The sequence below is a fragment of the Gymnogyps californianus genome, chromosome 16, assembly GCF_018139145.2.
Source record: "Gymnogyps californianus isolate 813 chromosome 16, ASM1813914v2, whole genome shotgun sequence".
NCBI classification, from domain to species: domain Eukaryota; kingdom Metazoa; phylum Chordata; class Aves; order Accipitriformes; family Cathartidae; genus Gymnogyps; species Gymnogyps californianus.
In genome coordinates, this window is record NC_059486.1 from 14,210,797 (window position 1) to 14,233,869 (window position 23,073).

The window sequence follows — 23,073 nt, forward strand, 5'->3', positions numbered from 1 at the left end:
CACACGCAACACCTCACGCGGGGGTAAGCACCTTCGCCATACTCATCCATCTGATCCGCATACGTCTCCCAATGTATAGTTCTAGAAAGTGGAGGGGGGGGAATAACGAGGGCTGGGGACGAGCGTGCTGAGAGCGAGGGGTCAGAGTGCAACACAGTCCAGGTCTGCAGGGGCATCGTCTTAAGGTAAGTTCAAGGGAAAGAAGAATTGATCAAATCTGCTCTAATCAAGAAGCGTGACAGTAAATACTGGAGAATAAAATGTAAAGACACCCAGATGTGAGAGAGACACGCCCCTCCCAAGTGCCAGAAACAAGCCCTATGCTGCAGCGTGAATACATTCCTTCTAACGAGACAGCTAGATGCAGCTTGTTCAATTTTAAAAAACAACACGGACTGACACTTTGTGCAAAGTTATCCACCACTCACTGCTCCACGGATCGCAAAACTAATTAGTTTTTCTTCATTAATATAATCCTCCCCGTACCCTCACCAAAAGAGGATTTTGGTCAAGTTAGGGCGGTTAAGGCATTCTGACGAGTAATTACAAGGTGATTTAAAATAGATAGCTAACATTATGCCAATTTAGGAATAGCAGATAAATTACTGAAGAGCTTCCAAATTAATCACTTATTATAAATGAAATGCCTGTTACAAGCATGATGCATTGAAATACAGTAAAATGACATGTACATGGTACATGTTAAATGACCTTAAATAAAAGCTTGACATAGTTACGCAAATATACAGTACGAGTCCACAAAAATTCTTTAAACAAGTTGAGGTAACCTCAAACCTAAACAGTTTTAATACAATAAACCAGGTAGTAAAAATCTCCTTTTGAGAGCAGGTAAGATTACTTACTGACCAAGTTTAACTGCACTCACCTAAACAGCAACATTACCCGACTTTTTATATATAAAAACATGGCTTTAATTTATTTCTACGTACTTTTCTACCAGCAAAAAAGTTAATGCAAAACTGACCAAAAATATATATATCTTTACAGCTATCAGCTTTTTGTATGAACCTCAGGAAAGAAAAAGGAAAAGCTTGCTGGAACGGGGGGACCAAGTGTGAGCTACTGTCATTCAAAAGGAAATGTAATATTGCAAAGTGGCTGTGAGATAACTGTAAACATCGTTAAGGTTCCTTCCGAAAACCCTAAACTTTAGTTACTGAAATGTAAGTGTCGCTGATTATTCATTAATAGTTTCCATTTACGTACGTACTGCTGCTGCCACAGCGTGAGCAGAGAGGTGCTTGTCTGAGAGTCAGAAAGATAAGGATCAACTGGACTTAAACTGGTGCAGCATGTTCTGTTCTACACAAGCGAGAACGGCAATTATTAACACAAATTATGTTTCGTTAACAACAGAATTATCTACCAACCAAAAGCGAAGACGTTCAGAGTTGAGGATGATCTGTTCTTCGTGCAACCTCCCACTGCAGCACTCACGCCACCATCATCCCGCGCTGGTGAGATGGGTTAAAATGCTGAAAGGACCTCAACTTTGGCCAGCTCGGCTTTCTGAGACTGAGTTAAATTTTTTGTTTTTTAAAAAAAAAATCAAATAAAATTATCCACAGCCAAAACATCCAGATACCAGGCCCATTATGGACGAATGATCTGCAGAACTTTTTAAGATCACAGTTAAGCACCTGAAACCACAAAACACATTTGCATCCATATAACTTGAACTAAGTACGGGGGGTTTTTTTTGAAATTTTGTACTAGAAAAGGCTCCTAGGCTGACACCACGTATGGCAAGAGCAGAATGTTTACAGCAGTTAGAAATCTCCTGAAAACTGGAGCTTAGAAACACGAAACCTCAGCTATCACTGTAACAAGACTATGCTTATGAAACTGTGTTCTGTAACATACCCTTTAATGAATAGTGAACGTTTCTAGCAAATAGAGTAATATGCCCTCTTGTAGAGGTTTTAGCTACTGAATCTAGTTTGAAAGATGATAAACCAATTCTACTCCTTTGAAAGTAAGTCACATTTCGAACGCAGGAACGACGCGGGGTTGATCCTCCCCCTTTTAAGGACAACGACTAAGCTCCGAAAGACATGCTTCAAGCCTTGAGCTTCTTCATTTCTTGCTGGCAGACAAAGACCAGTGTACTACGAGAGTGGTTCTTAACAAGGACTTCAGTTGCGTCTCAAGACAGGCAACGAGCTCGAGAACCAGCTGCTGAGATCAGCTGCGAAGGAAGAAAGCAATCCTGCCAGCAGGAAACCGTACGGGTGAAGCTAGGAGCTCGGGGATAACGAAAACGTCAGAAGCCGACGCTCCGGGCAGGTCAGTCTGTGTACTCGGCTACAATAGAAAGAAGGACGGTGATGTCATCTGGTTTTCCCCCTGTAATATAAGAAAAATAAAACTATTTCATCAAACCACAGCGGGTTGTCATCTTATAAGCAGTGACATTCCCCCATGGAAAGCTCTTTAACAAATAGTTTAAATATTCAAAAACTGTTTTGTGTAGACACAAGAACTCTGCTTCCTCCACCTCCTTTCCAAAATGCAGCTGAGGGTAGCAATGACATTTAAGACAGCAAAAAAAGCGCTCTCCTTTTAAGCTATAGTGAGATCACGAACTATTAAAAGGAGTACAGAACCTTGAACATTGTTGTTAGCTGGCAGAGCAGAAAGCCTGCTTTCTAGCAGACTACTTATTTATTTAATAAATGTACAAAAAACCTGACATTGCTTTGTTACAAGCAAGCCGCAGTAAAGCCAGTACCTTCTCAGGAACTTCTACCGTAAATCAAACCCCCCTTTAGCATCTTCTCCAGCACGATATTACTGCCTATCTTTCTAAAAGCTACTTCACGTTTTTAGTAGGCACTTTTCAAACCTCAACAGCTACAGCAATACACTCAAGTCCTCGAGCAACGGCTCAGAGAAGAGGTCTTGTAGGAAGCCAAACCAGTCCGTTGGACTCGGGAGAGCTGCAGTTTCATTACTGAATGATGGAGCTTTGTAGCAACATGGAGCCCAAGCTTTACAGCTATTGTCTCTGCCCTTAGGACAGATGCTTAATGGTCTTGCAGGAAATCCTGCCCTCCTGATACAGAGATAATGAGAACACCTTTACTAGCAGAATTATATTTATTTATTAAAAAAAAAGAAAAGAAAAGAAAAAAAAAAAGGGTGTTTGACAGGACTCTGAACTCCGCCAGGTGTTAGTATCTTTCTAGAGCATAGAAAGTGGAACCAACGGAGAGATCAGGACAGGGATGCTAACGGTACAAGGGTCAGAAATGTCAACCAAAAGAAAAACCCCAAACCACCAAAGAGTGGGCAGAATCTCAGCTAAAAAGCATCAATAACAGAAGGCGTTAAAAAAACAAAACCCAAAAAACCACACCCACACACCACCACCCACACGCTCAAATCCAAGGAACAAGTCAAGTACAGTTTCCCCAAGAGCCTGGAGAACTTGTATCAGGCAGAATTCCTGGGGCAGGAGCGTCCATATTAGATAAAACACAAAAACAAACAAAAAAAACCCCAAAACCCCAGTGCGCTGCGCGCTCTGTGTTCCAGCTGCTTCCCCACCGGAGGCTTCTGATCAGCCGGGGCCTGGGATGACCTGCATCAGGAGCTGGCGTCCTTGCCAAACCCGGTGCGCTAGCTTGGTGCTCTACTGCCAACCACATTTCTTAACGCTCTGTTCTCCTATCAGATTTTGGAACAACAGAACTTCACTTTGCTTAAGATTTCTCAAAGATAGCAGGAGTGGGAGGAGGAGGGGAAAAAAAAAACCAAACCTCTCACCTCTCACATTCAATCCATTGTCACATGCAAACTGTGCAAACGGCGACATGTAAGTGGGATCATATGCCAGCTCGTGAGCTTGCTCAGCAATGCTTCTTGCAGTCTGCTGTATACTCTCATAGTTGGAGTTCTAAATTAATGAGGAAAAAAAGTTTATTCTTCTAAGAAAGTCTACCGGTAGTTGCCTTGCTGATGCATGTCAGTTTTAGAGATCCCTGACTGCCGGACCTCTCTCTCACAGATTAGGACACTAGTTATTACCTTCTCTTCCAAATGGAACCCCCTGCATATTTTAGGCTTTATAAATTTGGGTCAGAACTGCAAATCTTCACAACTGAAGTCCAGCCCTCTATTCCCTACCAGCAGCTACAAGATTTGGTTTTAGAGGATTTGTAGAATTTAGAAACTTAGAAGACTACTACTCAAAACAGACTAACAGTCTCACCTGAGGGAAGCAGAGTATTTGATAGCTATGCTAGCAGTTCACACTGAAAGAAAGTTCACATCCTTCCCTCACAAAGTAGGCTCTGTTGAAGTAATTATGTTTTACCTTGAAAGGAAAGTCTTACTTCTCTGACCCTCTTACCCAAATCGACAAGAGCACACTTGGGGAGAAGAGGCACTTTAAAAGTTAGATGAAAAAGTATTTGTTGAGCACACAAACTTTCTACGGACTGCATTTTAAGTGCCATTTTTTTCCTGTTTCAGTAACTCTGCTGCTTTACTCCAAGACTTTTCTTACTCGAGCCAACATGACATGACAACCACCACTCTTTTTGTTTGTAACTATTTTAAAATGCCTTGTCATTTCAAGAGTCTTCCCCGCAGTTTGGGGAATTAGCAGGTATTTACATGATGAACTTTTGGCTGAACCTCACAGGGAACTTCAGTGCCTTTCCCAAACACACCAAAAGGTGGAGCCCAATTTTCTTCCACAAGGGAATTCCATCTCCAGTGTCCGCCCAGGCTAACCTTACGCCTGCGCAGCAAAAGGAAGGTGGGAGTACAGCAGACAGAGGTATGATCTGGCTATAGCATAAGTAACAGCCACGCAGGTTAGCGACCAGCCCACCAGGCCCTTCCAAACCGTGACAGCATGCCGATACATCTTCAGGGCTGTCATTACCTTCGCTAACCAGATTAAAGCCTCTGTGACAGCTTGCGCTCACATTTTCCATTTCACAGCACAGCTTCTCAGTTTCAGACCCAAATATTGCACCCAGAAGAGGGGAGAGTGATAGTGGGGACTGCAGAGAGGGGGAAACACAAGAGTCTGCCTGATGTGCAGAGGCCTCTCGGACATTTTGTCCGTAAGGACCCATTCTCTGTCCGACACCACCTTTCAGTTACGTAGCTGCAGGATCAGAGCAGGCAAAATATTTTAAAACCGCACTATAATTCTACATGTTAACCTTATTTGCATTTCATAATAAAATAGCTTCCTCAGGGAGGTTATACATATTGATATCTCCTAAGTATACTTTCCTTTCTGTAAGTAAATAGCCTTAAGCTAAATGTTCTCATCCAAATTAAAATATTTTAATGTATTTTTACTATTTAAGAAGAATGTTTGTGGTCACTAACCTGGAAAAGTTGCCAGGAATTTTTTTTTTTTTTTTTTAACAGAACATTAAAGATTTGCAAGCACACACAACCCACAATTCAGACAGCCCATACTACTTTAGAATTACTGTTTTATAACCCCTCAGAAAGGCTTCAAATTATTTTTAAGTACACAGCTCAGCCCCTCAAATAACCCATGAGAGAGCGCTGTATTTTCATGTATATAATCTGCAACCTGCAAGTACAGATAAAATACAACGTGTGAGCAGCTGGCTAAGGGCAGTGCCTGCTACTGAGCATCTCCCCCTTTCCCTTCCTCCTCTCCCTCCCATCGCTAGTTAGTGACCTGGTACCAGCTGCTACTCGAGGAATTGATGCCCAAGCTGCTGCTTCTGGATTCAGCCTGGGCACAGATCCACGAGACAGCGCTTTGGCGGGGGTCAAAGTCCCTTTCTACTGCTCACATGTGGTATTAACTGAAAAGTCTCTAAACGATAGCACTTTGTGGTGGGTCTTTTATAAAAAATACAGAAGTTACGTGCATAAAAAGTAATGGTAGTAACTATAAGGGATAACCAGTGCAAAAGATGTGAGAGATTCAGCATACACACACTTACCTTCAGCTTTTTTAACTCCTGCAGAATCATGTAGTCAGGCATGTTGTCAAACAGTCCATCTGTTGCAGTCAAAATAATGTCTCCAAGTTGGACATCAAAAGAAGTACTATCCGCAGCATCAGGGCTGTGAAGATGACAGGTATGTTAAAAGAAAAGGACTCCGGCTTTCACTAAGACACCAAGCAATGTCAAACTAGCACATCAACAGCTTTTGTAATTCACTGTTATGTGTTCTTCTGCAAAAGAAAGAAATAATCACCAACTGTGAAGCTTTTGCACCAGGACGGCTTGTCAAGGAAGCTACAACAGAAGAACTGTGATTGCAAACAGGTAATGTTCCAGCTATTACACAAAGGATTTGCATTTAAAATTCCCAAATGAACAATCCGGCAAACTAATCCGCTTCACAAGTGTATCTCCATGGAAACCATTAAGTAGAATGGCAGCTCAGGGCTTCCTTCTCACTCATCTTAAATATGGAAGAGCGCTGTACTTGAAAGGACAATTCATAACAGCAATGGCCAAAACACTTAAGGATTCCGAATCACTTTCTAATGCAATGTAACATGAAACACGTCTGGAGCTGCTACCAGAAGACCACGGCCGGTTGGTCTACTTACGTCTAATACATTACACAATACCAAGAGGGGAAAATATCTATTTTGGCCATGAATATTGCTGCAAAATCTGATTCTCAGAAGCAACATAATGACAAATCCTTCATTCTTAAAGATTCTTCAGGGGTCTTTAAAGGGGAGAAACTGCTGCATGCCATGCTATTTGGCTATGCCAAAAAGCAGAAGAGCTGCTTTGCTCAACTGATTTGTAGCTCCAGGAAGGTTAATGGAGTTAAGATTGCCTGCCTATTCCCATATATAGCCAAATTTAACATTTAACTGGGACAACAAATAAAAAAAAAAAGTACTGGAGAAGCATTTAGACAACACGCATGAGTACTAATTAATGTCAAGAACAGTGCAGAAACTAGCCAGAAAGCTATAATCATGATTCAGAATTGAAGTGTGGGAGCTCATTTATCTTGCGCTTTCCTTATTATGTGATGATTCAGATTGCTTTCCTGACTTCCACTGGACATTATCAATTATCCTTGTGCTTTTTGGTTTTTGTCTTCCCATGGATGACATCGAATCTCAGAAAAATTAAGATTTTTTACAGCTCTGGAATTTCAAACAATCATTTAATTGTAGTCTAATGAAGTGGTTAGATTATTTAAGGGTTCTAATTTCAGAGTTCTACCCTAGCTTCCTCTCTGCAGTCTTATGATGAAGTAATAAAACCACACGCAAGAATGGTCAGGAGTTTCAACAACTTAACCACCATTTTCAAAAAGAGCTATTTTGGCATTAAAGTCATAACCCTCACTGCACCAGCCTTGATATTTCATAGAATCATAGAATCATTTAGGTTGGAAAAGACCCTTAAGATCACTGAGGCCAAACCTTGTATAAAAAACTTAAGATGTCTATTGCATTCCCTGTATACTATGGTCACTCCTTGAAGATCCCTTTATGATCTTCCTGTATTCAGAAGAGGGATATCACTTTAATGAGTGTATAACCATTATTTGAGAGCTGTATTTTAATACATATTTGAAAGCTAATTTTTTTTTTTTTTTTTTAGATTTTAGATTACTGGTGAGACTTCACAAAGTCAGAGCATGGATCAGCCTGACATTCTTAGGGGAAGACACAAGTACAAGTCTGCCTTTGAAACAACTCATTTCTGTGAACAGATTGTCCTTTCCTAATACTCTCATTTCCCAGCTTGGTGTTCCGCCAAACAGTTTTTTTGCTCGTTTTGGTCAAATACAATATGCTGCGGGAAACAGCTATTTGGAAACACAAGTTACAGTCACATGTCCCTCTGCTCTATTCTTCAAGTACTTGCTACCTCACTGCCAAGATATCTAAATTAGCGTACTCCAAATCAGTCTCAAGAGAGCACAGACAAGGACTGGGAACGAAAGCTACTGGTAAGAGAAGCCGCTCATGCAAGATGACCAGCACATACACCAGCTGCAGTCTTATTACAGCAGCTTTATTCAGCAACGTCCTCCCATGGATCAGAACACACCTAGTGCACACCATAGACCGTGGGAATACGCCATCATGAATGAATAATCGTTAGCCCAATAAATTCAGACTGTGCAACAGCGTACAAAGTTTGTTAAGTACAAGGTGAGAAATGTTCACATTACCTAAAGACGGGGGCGGGGGGAGGGCAGGCATAAGACCCTTTGATGGGATACGTGCTTCAATCCCACGCGCTACGCTGCGCTATACAAAGAGCACCGTAGCAGCAAAACTGCAACCTTTTGGGAGTCGATCACGTACACAGATTAAAATTTTAGATCCTCTCCCATCTTACCTGTCGCTTAAGACAACTCCTTCTGCTTCTGGTGGAGCTATTGACAGTTGGAACGGAGTGTTGAAGTAATGCTGCTGCTCATCAGATCGATGTACTACTTCTCCTCCTCTGACTACCAAAAATCCAGAATCTCCCAAGTTGGCTGTATGTAAACGATGACTTGTTCTGTCCAGAACTACTATACAAGCTGTACTGCTTCCTGGAAACAGAATACGGTAACTGGATTTAGCCTTACAGAAAATGCTTGTTGTTTCACTGATTTGATTCGTAGTCCAATTATTCAAATATTTATCAAAGCTTATGAATCAGGAGAAACGGAAATACTCAATAATGCCAAAATTAATATACACTAAAGATAGCAAAATGCTAGAAATCTTTGCAACACAAACTATGATTTTCGTATAGAACTTACTGTTCCTGCTTTGATTTTGGTAAACACATTATGCTGACAAATACCTGTTTTGTTCCACTTTATTTACAGTTTTCCATCCCAACATATGTCAGCACATTCTGCTATAGGACTGGATTTACAGAAGTCACATAAAATACTGAAATTCCGAAATCATTGAGATAATAGAATTCTAGTAGCATCCGTACAATGCTAGGTGCTCTCCACACAGTTTCACTCATCAGCTGTAAATAAACCATGCCAAGTAAAGAACTGCTTGCAATTAAGTGTTAGGTATTATTGCATTACTCTTGTCAGAACATTAAAATGCTTTTCTTCATAGTATGGCTCTGTAGAGCTATCTTCATGTTTAAAAAAATAATAAACCTGTCACGTCTTCAGGGTACTAACTTCACAAGTTTAAAGAAACCATGTTTCAGAGACAAACACTATTCCAGATTAAAGTAAGACAGAACAGAAACATATCTACTTGTCAACCATGCTCAGAACTATCCCAGCCATGCTTGAGGGCACTGAGGAATTCTTGATTCATTCACTGGGAAGTAACCACCAACTGTGCTTGGTTGCAAGCCACAAAAATAACTGTATTGCAAAGATACCCATCCACAGACTAAGTCCTTCACAGCAAACAGCAATCACTTAATTTCTGCAACTAGGATAGCACATCCACCAAAAGAACTTTCATTCCTGAAGAGGCTGAAACACAGCTAAAGCGTTTCTTCTTGACTTCTGCCTCTAACGTTAAGTCCCCATATCACCGGCTGGTGAACAGTCTTCATCTTCTATCCTAATGTTCTTCCAGTAGAAGTTTCCAAGCACTGCTACATGTTGGACAGACCACAAGCTTGCAATGAGCTAAGCTTACAATCAGGCTTGCTAGTGCAGAAGTCCAGCTGGCTCTAGGCATCACCTATTCCAGATGTTTCCCTCTCTAATACAGGGAGTTCCCTGCAATACACTTGCACTTAATTTGTTCTCTAGTGAATATATAGGACCTTCTCCACTCTTATTGAATGATAAGTCAAAGCAGTATCTTAGGAAAAATTCAGATTTTATATGTGACAGCATCCAAGATTGTTCTGCAATACCAGAATAGTGTTTAAATAAATGGCAGAGTTTCCTCCCGTTTCAGTTTTATTTTGAAGTATTTGCTAGATTCAATTCTGATGAACTAAGTATCACGACTTAAAACACAACAGCAAGGAAAAGTTATTGCCTAATGAATCCTCCTTAATGAAGTCCTCTCCCTTCACTTTATTTTAAATAAACTCTAAATGCTCACTGCTGTGGTAATTCCAGGGTTTTATTTCTAATTCTAAAAATATTGTTCTCTGCTAAAGGAGAAACACTAAGGATCATTAGTTTCAAATTCTAACTCTATTAGCAGAGTGTAACTAGGAGGCCATGTGTGGAATGTAGATCTTGTGACTCAGCATATGCCGCTTTTCAGAATTCAAAAGGTCAAGCCAAGCAGGGCTGCCTCCGTCTACAAAGCCGTTGTGAGAGCTCTCACCAGTGGCCCACTTTGTAGATCACTTACAGCTACATCTGCTTTGCACAAATAAGCACTACTAAACACACAAAATCCTAATGTAATTACCGACCACTGCTATTTTCGTGATACTTAAGGTCATTTCTGAGGTTCGAACCTATTCTTTAGGCATATAATGCGAGAACATCTGTTCCGAAGCTCAGCAGACAAGTTAAATATAGCTTACACAGCACTCTTCTGGCATAGAAGTTTAAGGTCAGGTGAGAAGCATGCATATCATGCAGGGTAACACTTTCTTGGTGCATAAGAGGTCACATGCCCTTTAGAAAAGTATTCTGTTTTCCAGGTTATCAGCTGAGGCCAAATGTTGCCTCTCTATCTGCTCACCATTCCAAGGCAGCTGGATGCCCTGCCTAAAATCAAGTTTGACACAGAATATGCTAAGCATCTACTTTAGTTCGCTTTCAAAAAAATCTGTAATGAATTGCCCACAAAGAATTATAAAAATAATACATGGTACCAGTGATTGTATGATATAAACTACTTAAGTCAACCCATTATGTTTAAAATTCATTGGACATAAAAGGCAACAGGAGCAGTAAGGCAAGGAATGAGCAGAACTGCATCCAATTATCATCAGAAAATATTTCTGCTTGCATAGCTTAAGCAAAAAGCCACAACCAACCATTAAGAGTTTTCAACGGAGAACAGTTATTTGTACATATATGTCTAGATAACATACAACACAGATCCAATTTATATATTTTTTGCTCTCTTACCAAGCAAAGGTACTTTGTTCTGCAGCAGCTCACAATAACCTGCGGTGAGAATCCCAACAGGATTACTTGGTACAAACCGTCCTTCTTTTACTAAACGTTCACATGTTCGCATTAGAGTCCCTGAGAACTGAGAAGGGTCAACCCCATAGTCTCTCCAGCCACCTACACCATCTGCTACCCCTAGAAGAAAACAGAAAACCAGAGTTGTATGAACAGAAATTGTTTCCAAAACAAGGTTTTTAATTTTTGACATCACTTATGATATTCAGTAACTAAAAAGTAGGACACAGGCACCTGCTTGAAAAACATTTTTGATTAAGAAAAAAATTCTAAGCATTTGTGAGATATCTTCTGACATCAGCTCCTAGACAAATCTCTAAATACAATCTGAATTGCTGAAGAGGAGGTAAAAGTCTAATGCTGAGAACTCTGTGAGGAAGCTGACTTCACCAGAGAACAAGTAATGGGAAATGTGGGGGGAAGAGGGGGATTCAGTCACATTAACCTTTGACTAGCCCATTAAAAAGGAAGAAGAGTTTTTATTAATTTTAAATGTGAAGGTTGTTAGGATTTTAAATAGTACAGAAATGATAAAGAAATTCTTCCCCACTATTCAGCAGCCTGAAGTTTTTTGTTGAGCTACTTGCTCATATGAAGGATACTGCTTTCTATTTCGTAATATCAATTTCTGTAGAAACTAAACTTCCATTTTAAAAGTGTATTCAAAAAAACACGTAACCAACACAATGCTGGGACCTACCCCTTCCAAGGACAGTTTGTTGCTTACAGCTTCGGCCAAGCAAGAGAATGAAAACTGACTATGATCCAGTCAATTTTCACTCAGTTATTCAAAACAACCTAGATATCAGAAAACTAGACCAATTCTGCCAAAGCTTGGGAAGCTTCTGAGCAACCGCAGAGGCAAACAGCAAAGATGCACATGGAAAAGGGGGGTGGTCAAAGGGAGATAAGCAGCAGATACGATATTCTGCTGCCCATTTGGCTAAAGTATTTTGAACTTCCTCAGCTGGCCTTAATGATAAAAGTAAAATACTGTCTGAAGGTATTATTTATGAGACAAAAATATTTCTACTTGGAAATTTTTACAAAAATCTTTTTGATCCTCAGCATGTAAGGGACTAACGATTTCAAACACAGGTTTCCGTAACCTAAAGCTAAAATAATATGTTCGTGATAAAAGCACGAAGAGCCAATTTCAGAGCTCAGATTGTGCTGAAGAACAACAGTCTCCTCAGAAAAAAAGCCGCTATTAGCAAAGGCATGAAAATTTGACTGGGAAGGTAAAACTAAGTTTGCCTCATCTACAAATGCCCTTCACATCGGACACCATCTGAAACTGAGACGGAAGGTTTAGAGCTGAACTTGGCATGAACTATAATCTGACAGGAGGTTATAGGCAGATTCTGAACAGCCTATCAACATTAATCAGATTTCTCCCAAAAATAGTGCACAACCTTTCAGACACCTGCTTCGTCCGTTTGCCTTCTCAGACGAACGCTATAGGAAGGCAGATCCCTGTATTCACCTCTTCAGACCAGACCCTGGGAAGAAGCTCATGCAAAAGCAACCCTGGCATTCTCGGAAATGCCTTTTCTGGTTTCTTCAAGAACAAACTAATCCTCTCTTTACAGGTCCCAAAACTTCAAGTTAATACTGGATTAACCCTTTGCTTTCTGCTGCCATGCAGACAAATCTAGAATAAGAGATTATTAAGAAAAAGTTCTAAATCTAGAACTTGAAATAGAAACTAAGCTTCAGTTCGGACGATGGTTTACATGAAGTTACCAGATGAGCGGCTTTTTTCCCTTTAAGTTGAACACTATCCAGATGTACTTTTGCTAGCTGAATACAGCATTGCTTCACTGACAACAGGGTTAATGCAATGAAAAGATGATGTTCGACAAGCACTGTCCAAAGCTTTTGGCTCCTAAGGTGGTTACAAAACAAGCTCATCAGAAATTACAGAGTTCCCTCAAGCAATCAGTAAACCATTTTTGCATTAGTCTTCTTGGGAAATATTTAAATAGATACACTACAGCATTAGTATACAGTACAAGAAAGCCGTCATAGCAAGCATCTGATAAGGTTAATTATCAAAACCTATTTCAATTTTTAAAGCAAAAATAAGAGTATGCCACCTCATTTTCTTTGTTCACTTCTTACTCCAGGCAGGAAATCTGAATCCGTAATCATGGCAGCACGCTTCACACTCTATCTTGAGGCATGAAATGGCTTTGTCCGTCTTCCTTCCTGTCTGCTTTTTGCAAGCTATAAACAGCTTTAAGTACATTCTGCCAGTGCCTTCCAAAACAACCATCCAGTAGACAGTCCACAAGTAGGTCCTCTGACTTAGCTTTGTACCGTACTTAAGAGAACAGATTGTCTTAAGAATCAACAAGACAGTTGTGCATGCCTTCTCCATCGCTGGCACAGAAGCAAACAGGACCATTGCATTCACGAGCGGGCCCCGGAGTATGCTTTCACTGTAACACCTCCACGACACCTCATCAGCTCACCAACTCATGTACCACCACTGGCACCTATTTCTTGTCCTTCCCAAAATGGACAATGTGGGGTTTTTTTGCAAAGGTTTGGGGTTTTTTTTCCTCTTTTTTCTTTTTTTTTTTTTTTAAACTGTATCTCTAAAAGACGATAGGGCAGTTCATTTAATTTAAGCTAAATGACCTTGTTGGCTCCCAAAGCATGGTTCCTGAACACTGCCAGAGGAGTCAAATGCTTCCTCCTGCTCCGGCACAGAGCCAGAAATTACTGCTGCCATCGAGATCGATGGCAGTACAAAGGCAAAGCACATTGAAGAAGCCCTACACCACACAGTGCCACCTAGAAAACGTCACCTTGATTGGTTTTGCCTTAAAAGAAGATTTTTACATTCCCTAAGATCTTTAGCCATCCTGTCCTACCTTCAGCATAGTTTTAAAATAAAAACAGTATCTTTACATTCTACATTCTCAACATGAACTAAGCAGTTGTATGGGAAAGGAATACGTGATTTTAAAACAAATTGAATAAACTGCTGCTGAACTAGATGAAATGTAAGTGAGAATAAAGTTTAAGAAAACCTTGTGATATTTGATATACAGCAAGCAAGGAGCAAAACTATTTGTGAGATATTTCAAACTCCAGAAGTAGTAAGAACTGAAAAATTAGTCCATTTTAATGAGTTTTATGTAATAGTACGTTTTTCCTCTGTCACCAAAGGAAAATTCAAAGGTACTGCTATTGGCAGTATCACTGCCAAGGAGTAATGCCAAGCTCTATTCATTTATATTATCTTTGTTTTCATCTAAGACAAAAAAAACCTGTAAATATTCAAAATAACTACTGTTTTAACAAGTCAAAAAGATTACTCAGGTTTTCATTTTATTACATTTCACCGTAAGAAATTAAATAGTCTTCCAATATCCATCATTTAACTTAAAATAATCGTCTTACAAAATCGGAATCGTGGGACATTTAAGACAAACTGCATGGCTGAGAAGAATTGCTAAAATTGAACTGTACACAATCCTTGATTTTTTCTAAGCCATTCAGTAAATCAGAAAATTTTATAGAAAGAATATTTCTTTGGATATTCCCTGTTCAAGCCTATGCAGAAATTACACAAATGTCCATGTGACATAGTGAAATGCCTGTGGCTAGATGAACAACCACTGTAAATAAAGCAACTGAAAATTTCACAATAAATTACTTCAAAAGAATAAATGCTTCTCAAGTATTTAACTATATTATGGAGACCTTTCAGAATCTTTGAGAGTTAACACTCCACTACATTGCCTTCTGCTGGAAAACACACAAATACTACTGCCAGATTAAATACTTGCTGCATGTGTCAGTCCAAAAACTGGCTCTTTCTAACTTCTTAAAGATTCAGTGTATCAAGATCTCTCCGAGAGAGACAGCTGAAATGAAGTTTCAAGACAAAGCACAAGTGACTGATGCTGCAGCACTGAAACTGAGCAAGTGAAGATACTGGCACTGAAACTTGTTAAAATTTATTTCAAAATGCTAAAAGCACCTGGGATAAAATACCAGTTGAAATGCAAACGTAAAGTTGTTTTGACCGCCAACACATAAGGTTAACTGCAGAAGCCCAGGGAACAGCCAGCCAGTGCCGAGACTAGTCATATGTGCTTTTCACTGCACACTTTTCTAAGTCAGATCCAGATGTTCTATCCAGTTCAGAGCAAATATAAACTCAACAGGCTTAAAGTTCAGAACAAACCCACGATACTAATCAAACTCTGTTTAATATAAATAGCATTATGAGTGGAAGTTCTGGCTAGCTGGCAAACTAACCTGCCCATGGTCAGAGTTCAAAAGTATCACCCTCTCCCAAAAATCTCTTGAAAGACTGGTACGTTCAAACGTTGCATCAGCTAAGAATAATAATCACACACAGAAGCACCAGGCAGGCACAAGTGTGCCAGCAGGAACTACTTTTGCATATAACCACAATTAACTTCATAAGACACTCCACGCATCCCACTGAACTTGAAATTTCTTGAGATCCTTACCTGAATTAGCAATGAATCACTGATAAAAGAAAATCAAAAGGATATATTTGTGACTGAATTTATTTTGCATCAAATATAGAAGAAAGGCATAACAAAGTGCAATCTATTGCACTACACAAGTTTGAAATACAGCACCTAATATTTGTCAACATACCGGAATTGAGATAAACTGATAAGATTTCTTGTTTTATCAGCAATGAGATAAATCACACACCTGGATAGGTTCTCCATCCAAAGCAAGCCGCATGCTGAAAGCCAGCACCAACTCTCCTAGCAGCTTCACTGGCAGCACGTATGGGATCACAACGTTACAGTCAAATGATGTCTATCCCCCCCCCAGGTTTTGACAAAGAAATAACCTAGTTAAATACAAATCCCTAGAGGCGGATTGTGTGTGACTGATAACTAGTTACAAAAGGAAAGGTTACTTATTCACACTGTGCACTTTAAAAGTTACAGTAGACCTTAAACTACCCTTGCATGAATTAGAGGGGTACTGGAAGAATAACTGGCTAAGTGATAATGAGGAACAAAAAGCAAGAGGCAAAGCGAGAGATGGTCTTGAAGAACAAACTGAAGGAGAAAAAAGGAACCGAAAACATTAAATTGTGCATCTACTTCCAGGAAAAAGTAGCAGTTCCTTACATCTCCCCCCCGCCCCACGCTACAAAACACTTTTTTTCCTGAAACAGGTTTTTACCAGATAGATCTCTTACCTATTTCACTTAGGCCTGAGAAATCGCTCAGTGGATTTTGGGAGCTACAGGAGAACACTCAACTATTACTTATTCCTGAAAGTTTTGTAAAAACTTCCCTACATAGTTAGAACTATTTAATCTCTCAAGGTGTTGAGCAATCGTGGAAGTTATTTTCGTAGCTGAACTGCTACTGGTGGTTGGCACTTAAATGATGAAAAGGGATAGGTACTGTAGTCAGACATTACCCAAGCTGTACTGAAATTACTTACAGCCTGAACAATCTCAGGCTCACAATATTAGTAGCGCAGATGAACCAAAGTAAACAGCGGGACATTTTTGCAGCATTTCCTGCGACATAGGTACGATTAATGCCTCACCTACTGTATTGTGTTCAGCTTTGCTTATTTTCTTCTGTGATTTCTGACAGAACCTGCTTTTCGTTCAGGCTAAGATCTGCACATGAATGGAAAATTGTCCGCTATCAACAAGTATCAATAGCACTTACAATTAAAGTAAGCGTTCAACTGCAAATCCTGATCAGAATACGTTGTGTGCAATGCCCTTCCAGAAACTGTGGTGAAGAAGAATAACCAGATTTTAGTTTCATTCTCGGAAAGAGAGCTACCACATTTCTAAGAGGTTACATTCAATGCTACTTAAGAACAGCTCTGCTGACATTTGGATTAGCTGTATTGACAAGAACGTCAGTGAATAGGTTTGTTAATGGGGATGTTTCTCAATCCGTAGTTTCTCTACAAATGACAGTACTTGTGCTCCCATGTTAAAAAGAAAATTTCATTTGGTCTATTACAAACTAAGACACATATACAATTTTTTTCAAATAACTGATTACTCCCTCTAAGATGTCCTGAGTTCTCTCAACAGAGAAGGTGAAAGGCTACTCTGAAGCAAGCAGACGACTTGCCTCCTTTAGTGTAATAAGTTGTGATAAGGCAGTAATCTCTTTAATGGGTATGACACCAAATAAACCACTTAACATAGTCTTCTACGACCTTCAGGCATCAAAGCAAGAATCCCTTCCTCCTCTGTAGTTGCCAGAACAACCTTGACATTTCATCTACAAATCCTTTTACGTTTTGTAGCTTATTTCTCTTGATGACAGTGAGACTAACAATATTCCAGGGGAGTTTTACATACCGCCGCTGCAGGCTGCTGACAAACTTGATTTTCAAATAAAGTGCAATCCCTTTCAGTTTAGAGTAGCTGCCCTACAATACCCCCCCAAATTAAAAATCAAGATTTGCAGCAGACAAAACAGTTGCCAAATTTTAACTTTGCAGTGGACAAACAGTACTCTGCTGCCAGACAGTTTTTTCCTACTACTGCTGGGGGACAGAAATAGTTTGGAAGACTAGTCAAGTCACACTGGCTACACCCAAACTTCTACCCAGCACAGACATTGTATAAGTGATGCTGTCACGGGATGCACATTGGTTGCTGTAATGTTTCAATAATGAGTCACACAACAGCTTGGAAAATCCATAAAAAATTAGCAAAGACATCAGGAGCCTGATAAGGCAGGAATAAGCAAGAAAAGGCAGATCCCAACAACAGAAAAAACAATCATTAGCATGAGACATCTCAAAATGTATAAACAAGCTTCAACGTTTAGTTTTGTTAAGTGAAATGTCTACATAAAGTGTTTAAGCTCATCTTTAAAATCTGTGTTTTGCTCCCTATGCACTAAAAATTCTACTCACATGCTAATTAGGAAAAAACAGAGGTGTCAGTTTCTGAAGAGTTTTGTTTTGCAGCTTTGAAAAACAGTATTTCTGTCCTCAAAAGTTACAAAGGCATGCCTTCAGATGTGAAGTAGTACATAACATCTACCAAGTCTCAAGAAGATATCTGAATATTCTGAGGATCTGGACAACCAAGACACTGACAGGGAGCATACAGAAAAGTACAGTAAGGTACTAGAAGCAGCAAAAAAGAAACATTGGCCTGAATCATAAAGCTCTAGAGATTAATATCAGTAGTAAAGCCATTCCGTTTTCTCAGAGTGATCCCAAAGGAAACACTGTGGTTCTGAGTTTCTTGTTTCTCCCTGTGCTCAGAATGGGAAGAAAACATGCAAACTTAACAGGTACATCCCAGACAACAGTAAAAATAAGTGACAAAACCCCCAAGGATTCAAGTACACCAGTAATAGGCCTTATCAAGCCTCCAACAACTATGGGAGGACTGGAAATAGCATGAATCTTCATATGCTTTCTGCTGGTCTTACTATGAAAGGATAAAGCATGGACTAGAAGACGCTGGTAAATTTCCAGCCTTTAGACTATACAGTATACATATAACAAAAGAAGTGCTTACCATTTTTGTATCTGCTATAAACACACTGCCTAGTCAACTTCTGTTTGACCTAAGAAAATGAATCCCCAAGCACTCATGCCAAATGGCTGGGAGTAGCTCTTTCACTGTTACACCACACCCATATCCATCCCACACAGGCATGCTTCCCACATATTGGTTCTAGAAAAGACTGGCACGGAAGAATTTTAAATTAATTATCTGGCACGGCTTTGTCACTGATGACTACTAGGGCAGACTAACTCTAAGTGATACACTTGAAATTTAAAAGCACTCTTACTGTGTCTCGTGTTCACTTTGGCTAAAACCACATGAGCCTCTTCAGTAAACTAACACTGAAAAATGAAGCTTGAAAAGCAACAGTTCCACTCAGCCAGTTTTGTTGAGGTGTAGAGTTAGGCAGGTATTGAGTTAGTACAAAATTTATGAGGGTCTTTAAAAAATAGGTACGGAACCTCTAGATTTGTGACGAGAGTAAGAGGAATTGAGGGCAGGAAAACACTGGTGCTGAAACTCTTTCTGCAGCAGTGTAGAAGAGCTAGTCGAGAAAGGGAGAGCAGAGAGATGATCGTAGCAGGAGAAACAAGGAGAAAACTACTCTGTCTCTAAACTTAAGAACTACAGATGAAGAAAAAGCATCAAGTTAGATTGCATCAAAACCCATCCTGAGCGTTACTGTTTGCAGAATGTACAGTGATCTTGTTTTTTTGGTACGTATAATAGAAAAACAATAAAGAACTAACATGAAAATAGCTTTACGGGGTGGGGGGGAACCAACAGCTTTTCTACTTAAATTATTTTCTTCTTGGTACTTAAGACATTCTGGTCTGAAGCCGCCTTTGCTGTTTGATCCTTACGTGGAGTTACAATTGTTTGTTTTCAAGTTGCCATGAAAATTAATGCAAAGACCAACTTAGAAATGCAATTCTCTGTTGACTCCAGCAGGAAGACAAGACAAGCTGTAGGTCCACACATGGTAATTACCAAATATGGCCAAAAACCTCTAAACATCATCAAATGGGTCTAAATCCACCCGCTTCCCCATGCAAAGAGTCCACCTAAGTAAAGCAGATTCTGCATTTCTCTTACGGGCAAATACCGATTGCTCAGTTATTCATCAGTGCTGGCCTAGTATGAACTTCACAGGCAGCCAGCCTTAGTCACATGTTAAAGTAAGATTGTCCAACAGCTAATTCTAATAGAAAAAAGTTTCTCTGGAACAGGCACAACAGAAAAGATGCAGAGTATCTAAAATGCATTGACCTGTTTTCCACATCTCCTTGAAAGCTGTAGCATCACCCTTAAAATAAAAGCTCCCTTGAGAACAATCAGCAATACTGTTACCTAGCACCAAGTCACAGCTTCCTGAAAAAATGTCTCAGCTGTACTAAACGGCAACCAAGTTACAATGACAGCACCAAATTGTGAAGAATCACCAAGCACCATCACATCATGCGATACTGCAGTGTAATCCCACCAGTTTTAAATTTAAAAAAAAAAAAAAACAAACCAGGGGCAGGGGGAGGAAGGTCTTTTTTTTAAATGTCAAAGTTTTGGTGACAATTTACTTTTGTCAGTTGCTCGCAAACTAACTTTTGCAGAGTGTCAGCCAAATTCAACCTTGACTACACAGGAGAAAGGTCAAGCACTGTCAAAAGCAACGCTCCTCATAAGCTGAAGATTCCATTGATTATCTGTAATTATTCACTACTTCTAAAATTTGAACCCTTAAGACTCATTTTGCACGTGAATCCAAACCAGAGAGTGTAATCGGGATAGAACAAATATTGAAATTGAAGTTTGACATTTGAAACCAGTCTCAATGTCACTCTGCCTTTCACTTGACAAGGACACAGCACGCGCTAAAATCAGGAAGTGTCTGTTTCAATGATCCTTCATGTAGAAATGCAATGCTTACACATGGGGCTTGGTCAGGTTTTAAAGGCACACAGAAAGCGAAATGCACGACAGACTGTTTCTCTGGCTTTCGGAGCCACTAGGCCTTACAGGCACCTCCAGGTGAAACGCCAAGGCTGGGCCCCGATGCCCAGCACCCACACCACCCCACCCCAAAGGCAGGCTGAGCGAGGTGGGCGTCGTGCTGCAGCAAAGAGCACGAGAGCTTTCTGTTGAAGCTAAAAGAGAAAACTCACGCCGACATTTACATGCGGAACCGGCTCCTTCGTCTGCGGCCAAAGACTGAGCCGCTTCGCCATGCGCGGCTCAAGGAGGGGAGGTCACGACACCGACGCCAAAGCCAGCTCGGCACCCCCCGAGCAGGGCCCTGCCAGCACTTACCCAGCACATCTGCCGACCGGTGCCGGGCCACGAAGCAGGCGTCATCCCCGTAGCACATGCCTTTCTTGAGGATGCCCTTGCGGAAATCTTTGCCAAAGCCACAGCTGGCTGTCACCAAGCTGTAGTCACGGGAGTCCGTCTGCGAGAGGCCGCCCAGGACTGCCCGGGCCACCAGCCTGCCATAGGAGAGCACCGAGAACATGGCGTGGGGCGCCCACCAGCCCAGAGCCAGGAACGCGGGGAGCCACCGGCGCAGCCGCCTCCTGACCTGCGAGCGCCCGCCGCAGGGAGCCAGCCTTCCCCTGCCCGCCGGCCGGCTTGCCTCCGTCCCCGCCGGTCCCCGCTGCCCCTCCTCGGCCCGGCCCCTCGCCCTCCCTCCCCACGGGCCGCCTCGCCCCTCTGGGCCGGCTCCCGCCCTCGCTGCCCCTCACGCCCCGCGCGCCGGCCCCTCACGGCCGGGTTGCCGGCAGCGCCCCCGCCTTCCGCGCACCCCCACCACCCCCCCCCCCCGAGGGGGGCTCTGCCTCCTCCCCAGCCGGCCGGTGCTGCCCCGCGAAGGCCTCCGGGCGCCCTCCCGCCGCGCCGTGGGGTGACCCGGTCAGCGCCGGCGGTGCCCGTTGCGCCACCCCCGCACCCCGCCGGCCGCAGCCGCCATCTTCGCCGCGCGCGTGTGTTGAGGCCCCGGCGCTCGACGAGCGAGCGAGCGAGCGAGCGGCGAGGTCAGCCCCGCCCCGCCCCAGCGCGCTTGCGCAGCAACCGGCGGCCACCCCCCCCATTGGCTCCCCGCCGCGCCTCATTTGCATGTTGCGGGACAATAACAGCGGGCGGCTCCCAGCACCCCCCGCGGCCTCCCCGCCTCACAGCGCCCCGGTAAGCGGCCTGGCCGCCGCCCGGCCCCGAGCGGGGGTGTCTGCGGGGGCCGGGGAGACGGTTCCCCTGCTCGCTGCCGTTCTACCCGTCATTATTGCAATTACGTTTTCAACACCGGGGCGAGCGAGGCTGCGCCTAACCCAGATACTTGCCCTCCACGCCCATATCGGGCCGCATGTCTCGCGTGCTCCAAATAACTCGGAGGGACTCGGTGGCCGTTTGTACTTTCTGGCTATTAAGGACGGTTATGTGAGTCATACCACACAAAAATTTATTTTTAAAGGACAACTCCTCCTGTTTTTCCCCGGCGGGGTGCAGTTAGGGATAGAGCCAGCTCACTGCGGCGCGTGATGTTTGTGTGGTTTCTGTGGAAATCCATGAAAGTGCAGAGCATTAATCCATTTTGGGTGAGGGACGTGAAATGCCAAACAAAACCCTCACGAGAAGGCCATAGTATGCAGTCATCACACAAAACCCACTAAAATTATTTTAATTGCAGGTGAGCATGATACAAAGGCAGCGAGCTGGCTTTCAGCTGTCCCCCTGGACAACTTCAAACGTACCGACAACTTCAAGGCATCAACGCTTTACAGACCTACCATGTTCAAAAAGATCCAATTCCTTATCTTCTGCAGCTCGGTTTTCCGTGCCGCTTGTGGGCGTGCGTAAATGGCTTGTCCCTACCTTGCCCTAGCAGGTAGCTCTGCACAACGTGCATAAATTCATTTAATGCCTCCGCGCGCACACGCGTGAAGAGGCTGCTGCTGCTGCGTTATACAACCCGAGATAAGTAAATAACAAAACAGTAGATGGGTGTAAATAAAGCAGAGGTAGGTGTGAAACCTGAACCCCAAAGCTCACTCCAGTGAAAGGAAAAGCTGTGCGGCATACTTCACGGACCCAACCCACGGGGAACAACATTGAAACACTGTCATTATAATAGCGTTAAGAGACGGCAGGCATTTCGCTTGCTGTGTATCTTGACGGAGACAATATTCCTCCCCTTTAAACTGCTAAAGGCTGAAGCAATGCATGAAAATTTTCCACCTAAAGCTGAAATTGTATCCAAACTGATTAAGAAATTAATCTGCCCATTAGAACGGGGAGAAGGAAAGTGCAGGGAACACAAAGACCAGCCCAAGCCCAGCCTTGGTGAATTAGGAAACTGCCGCATAGCCGAATTTGCCAACACGCTGGAGATAAGGGTGTGCTGCTGCCAAGGCCTGTCAGGGTGTGTGAGATGACAAACAGTACTTGCAAGGTGGCTCTCCTCAGCAGCA

At 42.1% G+C, this 23,073-nt stretch overlaps 1 protein-coding gene across 1 annotated transcript; it reads right to left on the minus strand.

The window, feature by feature from the left end:
- Positions 1-1,586: 1,586 nt before the first annotated feature.
- PPTC7 (protein phosphatase targeting COQ7) lies at positions 1,587-21,177 on the minus strand. The gene is made up of 6 exons (XM_050906653.1): positions 20,924-21,177; positions 11,038-11,217; positions 8,358-8,556; positions 5,970-6,093; positions 3,790-3,919; positions 1,587-2,367 (listed from the first exon to the last, which is right to left on the minus strand). Exons 1-6 carry the CDS (start codon positions 21,123-21,125, stop codon positions 2,309-2,311), a joined length of 894 nt encoding a protein of 297 aa, XP_050762610.1. The 5' UTR covers positions 21,126-21,177; the 3' UTR covers positions 1,587-2,308.
- Positions 21,178-23,073: the final 1,896 nt, after the last annotated feature.

What these genes read in the sequence shown, in the direction of transcription:
- PPTC7 (XM_050906653.1), bottom strand. Translation starts at nt 21,125, where the DNA reads ATGTTCTCGGTGCTCTCCTATGGCAGGCTGGTGGCCCGGGCAGTCCTG. An exon ending in CCGGTCGGCAGATGTGCTGG is followed by an intron (nt 11,218 to 20,923) that starts GTAAGTGCTGGC and finishes GTTTTCTTCTAG; the next exon opens with GGGTAGCAGATGGTGTAGGT. An exon ending in GAACAAAGTACCTTTGCTTG is followed by an intron (nt 8,557 to 11,037) that starts GTAAGAGAGCAA and finishes TTCTGTTTCCAG; the next exon opens with GAAGCAGTACAGCTTGTATA.